Source organism: Tachypleus tridentatus, chromosome 7, assembly GCF_004210375.1.
Source record: "Tachypleus tridentatus isolate NWPU-2018 chromosome 7, ASM421037v1, whole genome shotgun sequence".
In the NCBI taxonomy this organism is placed as follows: domain Eukaryota; kingdom Metazoa; phylum Arthropoda; class Merostomata; order Xiphosura; family Limulidae; genus Tachypleus; species Tachypleus tridentatus.
This window is the reverse complement of record NC_134831.1, coordinates 174501852-174514939: the sequence shown is the minus strand read 5'-3', so window position 1 is coordinate 174514939 and position 13088 is coordinate 174501852. Positions and strand designations below refer to the sequence as shown.

The 13088-nt window shown below is 33.9% G+C and overlaps 2 protein-coding genes across 2 annotated transcripts in view; both read right to left on the bottom strand.

The window, feature by feature from the left end:
- Positions 1-281: 281 nt before the first annotated feature.
- LOC143257292 (uncharacterized) lies at positions 282-3523 on the bottom strand. Its single transcript, XM_076515739.1, has one exon. The coding sequence runs from the start codon at positions 3379-3381 to the stop codon at positions 3079-3081; it is 303 nt and encodes a 100-aa protein (XP_076371854.1). The 5' UTR covers positions 3382-3523; the 3' UTR covers positions 282-3078.
- The window catches only part of LOC143257284 (uncharacterized), a 28908-nt gene continuing 16101 nt past the window's right edge, over positions 282-13088 (bottom strand). The window contains exon 2 of the mRNA XM_076515725.1: positions 282-4321. Coding sequence (XP_076371840.1) covers positions 3633-4321 — 689 coding nt within the window. The 3' untranslated portion in view covers positions 282-3632. The remainder of the gene's footprint in view (positions 4322-13088) is intronic.

The following is a 13088-nucleotide window of genomic DNA, read 5'->3' as shown; positions in this document are numbered from 1 at the left end:
TCACTGTCTGTTAAACATTCACAGTCACTATCTGTTCAACAGTCACTGTATGCTCAACATTCACAGTCACTGTCTGTTCAACATTCACAATCACAGTCTGTTCAACGTTCACAGTCACTGTTTGTTCAACGCTCTACAAAATATTTCGTCTTTAATATGAGAAAATTTTTGTGGTTACGAGCTACACAATCTTTACTGAAGGTCCTTGAGATATAAGGTTGTCCTGATATCTAGTATAAAAGTTAAATCAATTCAGACCATAAACTGACCTAAAGATCAAATTTAATTTCAACATTTTAATTCGACAAAACATAAGTAAATATACAGATTTTCCTCCATACAGGTCTGAGACAAAAACAGGAGCAAAGATTTACTTATTTGAAATAAAACATGTAACAAAAAGTTTCTTCCCTGCAAAACAACGCTTGAAACTGACATAAGATAATTAAAACAGTGTGATGTCACATATTTGAAACTCACGAAATTTCATACGTTCAATCTATTTTGAGATTTCAAAATACAAGACTAATCGATCTCAAAATTTCACAGGTGAGGTCCAGTGATCAGTGATCAAAGTCCAGTGATCAACGATCCAGACACTTACATAAAAACGTTAAACCAGAAGATGTCAAGGTTCATCAACAGGTGAAGTCCAGTGATCAAGACAAGATGTTAAACACTTACATAAAAAAAAGTATTAAAACAGAAGATATGAAGGTTAATTAACAGGTAAGGTCCAGTGGTCATGACAAGACGTTACGTACTTACGTAGAAAACATTAAATCAGAAACCGTCTTTCAGTCAAATCATATAGACATCGTCACCAGGGGGCATTACACATATTAATCTACGACATCAAACACAAGTTTTTAATTTGTTTTGCTTTTTTTTAGATTGAGAAGGAACTATGGAATAGAATAATAGATTTAGACATATAATTGTATTTAATATAAAATCAAACAACACCAAACCTTGAAAATAAAATACAACGGTATTAAAGGTATCACAAATTTCTTTTAAAAATGGCGAAGGTTTCTAGAAGCTGTTTCCGGAGGAAATGCTCATAATAGTACTATATACATAGTTGGCCTTGAAATTGCAATGGATAACTTGACAGAACTCTGAGCTAAAATATATTTCTGGCACATATGGAAAGACGGTTCAAACGCTTACCATTATTACACAATAAAGCACATTACTTTATTAACACAAACATATATAAACATGCAAATTTGAGTATAGTTAGGTTAGACAAAATTTTCTTTCCTATACACAATAATATTTTATAATAGTCAATATGTGGAATTACAAGTAAAAATATAGGCTTCAAGACTTGCTTACATTATATACACTATAGTTAACAATACAACAATAACACAGTTTTATGTTAACCACTTGCTTATAGCAGCTTTCTAGAGTGTACCTTCCCTAAAAAGATTTTCCTATGAATGTACCGCTGGAAGGTGATGTCACATCGCCAAGCATAAAATAGACCAGCCGAAACTGAATTGATGTTGGGTTTAAGTTGCTTTAAGCCTATTTCATATCACCTTTAAATGAGCATAAATGACAGGATTACGTTGTCTCAGGACCGTTCGTGCTCACGAGCATTGTAATTGATTTTAGGCTTAGGGCTATGAACACTAGGCAACATCATATTCGCATCATTTAAAAGCCTTACTATAAACAACGCCAAACATAAGATGATTTAGGCCTATTTTACAGTTGTTAACGTGATGAGATGTTTTCATCTGCATCGACGAAAAAATGGTTTCAAGATATTTTTCAGAGTGAACAAATATATTAAGGTATTGACTTTGTGCGCGCTTGGCTAAAAGATGAAAGGAGAGGAATCAGACCGAGGCATAAACAAGCGATGGAATCAGAATGAGGCTTAAACAATCGAAGATCACAGACAAATATTTTGAGTAGAAGTGTCATAAAAGTAGAAAAATATTTTTATTTATTTATTTATTTTTTGGAAACGGAAGAAACGTTTTCTTTTTGTATACATTTGTATTTAAAACAGAGAATTATTTTAATAAATAATTTGTTTTAATATTTTGAAGATCTAAAACTATTGTTTATATTGTCTAAAGTTGACAAACTATGAGCCTGTATAAAAGCAACAACAATAAATGTCTTTCTTTTCTTTGTGTTTTCAAAGTTATTTGTCATACAAATAATGTTGAAAACAACTAGCCTTTAGAATGTAGATAACAATTTCCTAAGGAACGCTTTCAAGTTCGAGTTTCTTCGTTTGTACAGGACTATGTTCGTGAAATCACTTAGAAGCAGATGACTTTGAACTATTTGTTTGTTTGTTTTTAAGGTAACTACAAACATAGCTGTACAGAAATAAACGTTTTTCTCAAAATATATAAAGATTGTTTTGCACACACAAAATATACACATTCTCACGGTTATATGGACTTATTTCAAAATTATTGATATAACGATTAGTATTCATTAAATTCATCTTCTGAAATTGAAACAAACAAATTGAATATATTAAAACCAACTATTCGATATGACGCTGGTAGCACATCCTATCTTTCAAACAAAAATGAGGTTATCGATACCTAAAAGTTTGTTTCAGGCCGTCATGTTAATACATTTTGCACATAGAATCAGTTAGAATTGTTACTTTTAATTACATTTACAAATTCATGTTAAAAACATAAGATGGCAGATAAATTGTGCGAGATATCAATGTTTCAACAGTTGAACAAAAAACGTCTTATGACTTAAAACGATTGAATCAGACTTTTTTTTCAAAATTTAACACAGTTATATACAACGAATAATTTGTCTCAAAACAACAGTAAAGACTTTTCTTTACAAATTCTGAACAAGAAGTATTTACTGAGCCAATGTTAAAAATTTGATAGTAAAGAAGGGGCCTGAGGCACATGTTGTGGCTTAATCAAGATATGGCCCCTAAAGGAAACTCATGCTTATTAGCTACAGCGGCAGAAAGAGCACCCTCGGGCTCTGGCCTCTGGCTTTCCAGCTGTCAAATACTTGTTTGTTAAAACCCGACCGGTCATCAAGCATGAATTGGTCTAAATGTCAAGTTTACTGTAAGGCGGAAGTTGTCACGGACACAGTTTCTGACCGGGAGAAAGAGCTGATAGGAACCAGACTGGAGGAGGGGTCATCTTGAGAAAGTCCACTTCTGCTACTTGGGCCCGCATCCTCGCTGGCCTGAGACTGTGTGGCCGATCTCTTCTGTTTCTGCTTCAAGTGAACCTTGGTGTGTCGCTTCTTCTCGTCGCTTCTAGCGAACCTGCGGCCGCACAAATCACAGGAAAATGGTTTCTCACCAGTATGTGTGCGAATGTGTGTAGTTAAGTGGTCACTCCTACTGAATGACCTCATACAGATGCGGCATTGGAACGGCTTTTGACCAGTGTGGATTCGGATGTGGCGGGTCAGTTCGTCGCTGCGAGAGAACCTCCGGTCACAAGCTTCTAATGGACAAGCATAAGGTCGTTCGTGGACTGGCGTCTTGCAAGGTCTGTTAGGGTACTTGCGTTGTTTCACTGGTACCAACTTGAAAGGAACTGGGCTGGACTGGTAAGCCTGGCTGAGAATCTCGTGCCCCTTGCTAGTGGATTGGTTGTATTCTGCTAGTCCTTGCCCAGGGAGAAAGCCGGCTTCAGGGACAGGTTCTGGTTTTGGAAAACAGCAGATGAACCTGCTTCAAGCTGAACAGGTCCATAATCAGGTGTGTTATAAACCGGAGTGGTCCACTGTCCTGATGTGGACGCTAACTCCATCCCTTGTTGGAAGATCATGGACTGTGGTGACATTCCCCCAGCAGCTGCTACGAGAGCTGCGACGTTCCCTTCAGGACCGGTGCAACTGCTATACGCAGATGACTGTTTCACGACAAACCCTTGACAACTCGTGTCAAACTGCAGCAGTTCCTGTTGGCTCTGAGGGTTGATGAAGAAATGTTCTTGAACCATTGTCTCTGCCAGAGAATGAGACGGTGCACTGATCGTCTCAAACGTTCCGTGAGTGGGTGAGGAGGAGAAATGGGAGGAAGGAGCGGGAGAAGCTGTTCCGAGATCCTGACCAGGAGGTGGTGACGACGTGGCAGGAACCGTGTGCGGACTGGATATATTTAGAAAAGGACTGAAGTCTGAAGATTTCTCAGGGTCCAGCCACCCTAGAACCTGGCCCTGACCTCTCTGCTGGGAGGGAGGGGTGGTACGGTTATACGAAAGACTTTGTGATGTGGCGGTTTGCTGTGGGGAGCTACTGGGGAACATCCCTTGATCAGGCTTCTCGGTAGAGGGGACCACCGCCTCGGCTGTGGAAAAAGCAAACAAATATTTGTATTATTTTCTCTGCGCTAAAAAGCATCCATACTTTTATATGAATTCAATTTAATATAATGAGATTCTTCAACTTACTTCGTCAGTGCGTAAGTCGGTGAGCGTACCTGGCCGCCATTAATACTCCGCCCTCACTTCTTTACGTAAGAGTACAGTTAACCAATCACATTTACACAGTGATTATATCAGCCTAGGAAAACTAGTTTTACCGCTATTTTTCCAGTATATATATTTTATTTACATTTTGAACGAACTTACCAAAGCAAATAAAAAGCACAAATCCACATTTAGATAAGAAACAAATATAAAAGCGTTCTTTGTGATAGACGTGCGTAACGATTTGGCCCTAAAGAAGAAGGCAAAGCGCTTCATTTTGTTATTTATATAATTTCTGGAGAGAAGATACCCGTCGCGCACAAGAAACAACGTTTTAGTGCCGAAGCCACATCGTACGTCACACACGCGTTCTAGCAAGTTATTGTTCAAGTCTATTTCCATCTCTTTCACCTACAGGAGTTCACGTGTAAACTGAGACTGTGTGTGTGTATGTTTTTTTCTAACTTGTAGAAAATACTGAATTGGGCCTCATCGTATTTAGAGAGAGAGAGCTGTGATGAAAAGAAAGTGGAGATCAATAGTGTGTTCGTTAAACAATATTCATACTCACGATCTTGCAAACGAAGGGAAATGATATCCTTCACATTGATATAAAAAAAAGCAGTTGGAAGATGTTCTACACACTGGTATTAAAAATAGCAGGACGGAAATACTATTCTTCACATTGAGTTTAAATGTACCAGGAGAGTAATGGTATTATACACATTCATAATAAATACAGAAGGAAGGACCATCTATTCTTCACATGAATAACAAAGGTAGCAGAAGAGAAATGCTATTCTACACATTGATATAAAGATAGCAGGAGTGAAAATCTATTCTTCACGTTGATATAAAAGATAGCAGGAGGGAAATTCTACACTTCACATTCATATTATTTATGAAGTTTAAACTTGCAGGCCTGTGTTGTTACCACAAGTCAGATAATTTTCAGTGTCACTATGAAAACTATATCACATCACTTGTCATAAGAAACAAAACAATATCACGTCATTCAGTATGTCGGTTAAAAACATATCACATCACTTGTCATTAGTTAGAAAACAATACCATGTCATTCACTATGACGGTTAAAACAATAACACAACACTTTTTATTAGTAAGAAAACAATACGATGTCATTCAGTACGTCGGTTAAAACCATATCACATAACTTGTCATAAGCTAGAAAACAATACCATGTCATCCACTATGACGGTTAAAATCATATCACATCGCTTGTCATAAGTTAGAAAACAATACCATGTCATTCAGTATGACTGTTAAAACCATATCACATCACTTGTCAACAGTAAAGAAAAATACGATGTTATTCAGTATGTTGGTTAAAACCACATCACATTGCTTGTCATTAACATGAAAACAATACCACGTCATTTAGTATGACGGTAAAACCATATCATATAACTTGTTACAAGTTAAAAACAATACCACGTCCTTCGATATGACGGATAAAACCACAACACATCACTTGTCATTAGTTAGAAAACAACACTACATCATTTCGTAGGACAGTTAAAACCACATAATATCACTTCTCATTAGTAAGAAAACAATACGATGTCATTCAGTACGTCGGTTAAAACCATATCATATCACATCTCATTAGTAAGAAAACAATACGATGTCATTCAGTACGTCGTTTAAAACCATATCATATCACTTGTCATAAGCTAGAAAACAATATCACGTCATTCAGTTTGTCGGTTAAAACCATATCATATCACTTCTCTTAACACTGAAAACAACACCACGTTATTGAATATGACGTTCAAATCCATATTACATTACCTGTCACAAGTTAGATAACAATACCATGTTATTCAGTAAGTCGGTTAACACCATATCACAACACTTGTGATTAATAGAAAACAATACCATGTCATTCAGTACGACGGTTAAAACCATATCACATCACTTCTAATAACTCTGAAAACAATACCACGTTATTGAATATGACGTTCAAATCGATATCACAATACTTGTCACTAGTTAGATAAAATACCATGTCATTCAGTATGTCGGTTAAAATCATATCACATCACTTTTTATTAGTAAGAAAACAATACGATGTCATTCAGTACGTCGGTTAATACCATATCACATCACTTGTCATAAGCTAGAAAAAAATACCATGTCATCCACTATGACGGTGAAAATCATATCACATCGTTTGTCATTCCGTATGACTGTTAAAACCATATCACATCACTTGTCATTAATAAAGCAACAATAAGATGTTATTCAATATGTCGGTTAAAACCACATCACATCATTAGTGATAAGCTACAAGATAACATCACGTCACTCAGTATGTCGGTTAAAACCATATCACATCACTTGTCATTAGTTAGAAAGCAATACCATGTCATTCAGTATAAGGTTAAAACCATAACACATCACTTGTCATTAGTTAGAAAACAACACTACATCATTTCGTAGGACGGTTAAAACCACAGAATATCACATCTCATTAGTTAGAAAATAATACCATGTAATTTTGTATGACAGTTAAAACAATATCACATCACTTGTTATAAGCTGTAAAACAATCCCATGTCATTCAGCATGACGGTTAAACCATAACACATCACTTGTTATTAGTAAAGGAACAATACGATGTTATTCTATATGTCGGTTAAAACCATATCACATCGCTTGTCATTAGTTAAAAAGCAATACCATGTCATTCAGTATGACTGTTAAAACCATATCACATCACTTGTCATTAGTAACGGAAAAATACGATGTTATTCAGTGTGTCGGTTAAAAGCACATCACATCGATTGTCATTAATTTGAAAACAATACCACGTATGAAGTTAAAACCATATCACATCACTTGTCATCAGTAAAGGAAAAATACGATGTCATTCAGTATGTCGATTAAAACGAAATCACATCACTTGTCATTAATTAGAAGACAATATCACGTCATACAGTTTGTCGGATAAAACCATATCACATCACTTCTCATAACTCTGAATACAATACCACGTTATTGAATATAACGTTCAAATCTATATCACATTACTTGTAACAAGATAGATAACAATACCATGTCATTCAGTATGTCGGTTAATCCATACTACATCGCTTCTTATTAGTTAGAAAACAATACCATGTAATTCAGTATGTCGTTTAAAACAATGTCACATCGTTTGTCAATAGTTAGAAAGCAATATCATGTCATTCAGCATAACGGTTAAAACCATATCATATCACTTGTCATAACTTTGGAAATAATACCACGTTATTGAATATGACGTTCAAATCCATATCAAACTACATGTCATAAGTTAGAAAACAATGCCACGTCATTAAGAATATCGATTAAAACCATGTCACATCGGTTGTTATTGATTAGAAAACCATACCATTTCATTCATTATGTCGGTTAAAACCATATTACATCGTTTGCCATTAGTTAGAAAACAATGCCATGTGATTCAGTATGAGGTTAAAACCATATCACATCACTTGTCATTAGTAAAGGAACAATACGATGTTATGCAGTATGAGGTTTAAACCATATCACATCATTTGTCATTAGTTAGAAAACAATACCATGTCATTCAGTATGACTGTTAAAACCATATCACATCACTTGTCATTAGTAAAGAAACAATACGATGTTATTCAGTATGAGGTTAACATCATATCACATCGCTTGCCATTAGTTAGAAAGCAACACCATATCATTCAGTATGTCGGTTAAAATCATATCACATCGCTTGTCATTAGTTAGAAAACAATACCATATCATTCAGTATGTCGGTTAAAACAATATCACATCATTTGTTATTAGTATGAAAACAATACGATGTTATTAAATTTGTCGATTAATACCATATCACATCACTTGTTATTTGCAACAAAAATTTACGATGTTTTTCAGTATGTCGGTTAAAACCAATTACACCACTTGTTATTAATCAGAAAACAATACCATGTAATTCAGTACAACGGTTAAAACCATATCACATGAATTGTTATTAGTGATAAAACAATACGATGTCATTCAGAGTGACTTTTAAAACCATATCACATCACTTGTCATCAGTTATAAAACAATACCATATCGTTTAAAACAATGTGACATCGTTTGTCAATAGATAAAAAGCAATACTATGAGATTCTGTAAAACGGTTAAAACCATATCATATCACTTGTCATAACTCTGAATAAAATACCACGTTATTGAATATGACGTTCAAATCCACATCACACTACATGTCACAAGTTAGAAAACAATACCATGTCATTCCGTATGTCGGTTAAAACTATATCATATCACTTGCTATTAGTAAGAAAACAATACGATGTTATTCAGTATGTCGATTAAAATCATATCACATCGCTTGTCATAAATTAGAGTGCAATACCACGTCATTCTGCATGTCGGTTAAAACCATATCACATCGCTTGTTATCACTTAGAAAACAATACCATGTCATTTAGTACGTCGGTTAAAGGCATATCACATCGCTTGTGATTAGTTAGAAACCAACACCATGTCATTCAGTATTTCGGTCATAATTATATCACATCACTTGTCATTATAAAGCAACAATACGATGTTGTTAAATTTGTCGTTTAAAACCATATTATATCAATTGTCATAAGTAAAAAACAATACCATGTCATTCAGTATGTCTTTTAAAATCATATCCCATCGCTTGTTATTGGTTAGAAAACCACACCATTTCATTCAGTATGTCGGTTAAAACCATATTACATCGTTTGCCATTATTTAGAGAGCAATACCATGTAATTCAGTATGAAATTAAAACAATATCACATCGTTTGTCATTAATTAGAAAACAGTACCATGACATTCAGCACGTCGGTTAAAGGCATATCACATCGATGGTTATTAGTAAAGGAACAATACGATGTTATTCTCTATGTCGGTGAAAACCATATCACATCGCTTGCCATTAGTTAGAAAGCAATACCATATCATTCAGTATGTCGGTTAAAACCATATCACAACGCTTCTTATTAGTTAGAGAACAATAACATGTCATTCAGTATGTCGGTTAAAACCATATCACATCGCTTGTCATTAATTAGAGAACAATACCATGCCATTCAGTACGACAGTTAAAACCATATCACATCACTTCTCATAACCCCTAAAACAATACCACGTTATTGAATATGACGTTCAAATCCCAATCACACTACTTGTCTCAATTCAGATAACAATACTATGTCACTCCGTATGTCGGTTAAAACCGTATCACATCAATTGTCATAAGTTAGAAAACAATGCCACGTCATTAAGAATATCGATTAAAACCATGTCACATCGCTTGTTATTGATTAGAAAACCATACCATTTCATTCATTATGTCGGTTAAAACCATATTACATCGTTTGCCATTAGTTAGAAAGCAATGCTATGTAATTCAGTATGAAATTAAAACAATATCACATCGTTTGTCTTTAATTAGAAAGCAACACCATGTCATTCAGTATGTCGGTTAAAATCATATCACATCGCTTATTATTACGTAGAAAACAATACCATATCATTCAGTATGTCAGTAAAATTCATATCACATTGCTTGTCACAAGTTTTTCGGTCATAACTATATCACATCACTTGTCATTAGTAAAGCAACAATACAATGTTATTAAATTGGTCGATTAAAACCATATCACATCACTTGTTATTTGTACGAGAACAATACGATGTTTTTCAGTACGTCGGTTAAAACAATTACAACACTTCTCAATAATTAGCAATTATACCATGTAATTCAGTACAACGGTTAAAACCATATCACAGGAATTGTTATTAGTGATAAAGCAATACCATATCATTCAGTATGTCGGTTAAAACCATATCATATCACTTGTCATTAGTAAAGTAACAATACGATGTTATTCTATATGTCGGTTAAAACCATATCACATCGCTTGTTTTTAGTTAAAAAACAATACCAAGTCATTCCGTACGACGGTTAAAACGATATAACATCATTCCTCATAACACTTAAAACAATACCACGTTATTGAATATGACGTTCAAATCCATATCACACTACTTGTCACAAGTCAACTAACAATACCATGTCATTCAGTATGTTGGTTGAAACCATATAACATCACTTGTCATTAGTAAAGGAACAATACGATGTTATTCTGTTAGTCGGTTAAAACCATATCACATCGCTTGCCATTAGTTAGAAAACAATACAATATCATTCAGTATCTCGGTTAATACTATATCACATTCGTTGTCATTAGTTAAAAAAAAAATATCATATCGTTCAGTATGACGGTTAAAACCATATCACATCACTTGTTATTTGTAAGAAAAAAATACGATGTTTTTCAGTATGTCGGTTAAAACCAATTACACCACTTGTCATTAATTAGAAAACAATACCATGTCATTCAGTACGTCGTTTAAAACAATGTCACATTGTTTGTCAACAGTTAGAAACCAATACCATGTCATTCAGTACTACGTTTAAACCCTATCATATCACTTGTCATAACTTTGAAAATAATACCACGTTATTGAATATGACGTTCAAATCCATATCACACTACATGTCACAAGTAAGATAACAATTTCATGTCATCTATGATGTCACTTAGAAACATATCACATCACTTGTCATTAGTAAAGGAACATTACGATGTTATTCATAGAGGTTAAAATCATATCATATCATTTGTCATTAGTTAGAGAACAATACCATATCATTCAGTATGACTGTTAAAACCATATCACATTATTTGTTATTAGTAAGAAAACAATACGATGTTATTTAGTATGTCGGATAAAACCATATCACATCGCTTGTCATTAATTAGAAAACAATACCATGTCCTTCAGTATGTCGGTTAAAATCATATCACATCGCTGATTATTACTTAGAACACAATACCATGTCATTTAGTATTTCGGTTCAAGCCATATCACATCGAATGTTATTAGTTAGAAAACAATACCATGTCATTCAGTATGTCGGTTAAACCATATCACATCGATTTTCATTACTTAAAAAGCAACACCATGTCATTCAGTATGAAATTAAAACAATATCACATCGTTTGTCACTAATTACAAAACAATACCATGTCATTCAGTATGTCGGTTAAAACTATATGACATCACATGTCATTAGTAAAGCAACAACACGATGTTATTCAGTATGAGGTTAAAACCATATCACATCTCTTGTCATTTGTAAAGGAACTATACGATATCGTACAATATGTCTGATAAAACCAAATAACACCACTTGTCATTAATTATTAGAAATACCATGTCATTCTGCATGTCGGTTAAAACCATATCCCATCGCTTGTTATTACTTAGAAAACAATACCATGTCATTCAGTATGTTGTTTAAAACCATATCACATTGTTTGTCAATAGTTAGAAAGCAATACCATGTCATTCAATATGTCGGTTAAAACCATATCACATCACTTGTCATTAGTAAAGGAACAATACGATGTTATGCAGTATGAGGTTTAAACCATATCACATCATTTGTCATTCGTTAGAAAACAATACCATGTCATTCAGTATGACTGTTAAAACCATATCACATCACTTGTCATTAGTAAAGGAACAATACGATGTTATTCAGTATGAGGTTAACATCATATCACATCATTTGTCATTAGCTAGAAAACAATACCATGTCATACAGTATGACTGTCAAAACAATATCACATCACATATCATTAGAAAAGGAACAATACGATGTTATTCTGTATGTGAATTAAAACCATATCACATCGCTTGCCATTAATTAGAGAGCAATACCATGTCATTTAGTATTTCGGTTAAAATCTCACATCGCATGACATTAGTAAAGGAACAATACGATGTTATTCAGTATGAGTTTAACATCATATCACATCATTTGTCATTAGCTAGAAAACAATACCATATCATTCAGTATGATTGTTAAAACCATATCACATCACATGTCATTAGTAAAGGAACAAGACGATGTTGTTCAGTATGAGGTTAAAACCATATCACATCTCTTGTCATTTCTAAAGGAACTATACGATATCATACAATATTTCTATTAAAACCAAATAATACCACTTGTCGTTAATTATTAAACAAAACTATGTCATTCTGCATGTCGGTTAAAGCGATATCACATCGCTTGTTATTACTTAGAAAACAATACCATGTTATTCAGTATGTCGGTTAAAATGATATCACATCGCTTATTATTACTTAGAAAACAATACCATATCATTAAGTATGTCGGTTAAATCCATATCACATTGCTTGTCACAAGCTAAAAAACAATACTAGATCATACAGTATTTCGGTCATAACTATATCACATAACTTGTCATTAGTAAAGCAACAATACGATGTTATTCAGTATGAGATTAACATCATATCACATAATTTGTCATTAGCTAGAAAACAATACCATGTCATTCAGTATCACTGTTAAAACCATATCACATTACATGTCATTACTAAAAGAACAATAGATGTTATTCTGTATGTCGGGTAAAACCATATCACATCGCTTGTTTAATTAGAAAACAATACCATATCATTCAGTATGTCGGTTAAAACTATATCACATCATTTGTTATTAGTATGAAAACAATACGATGT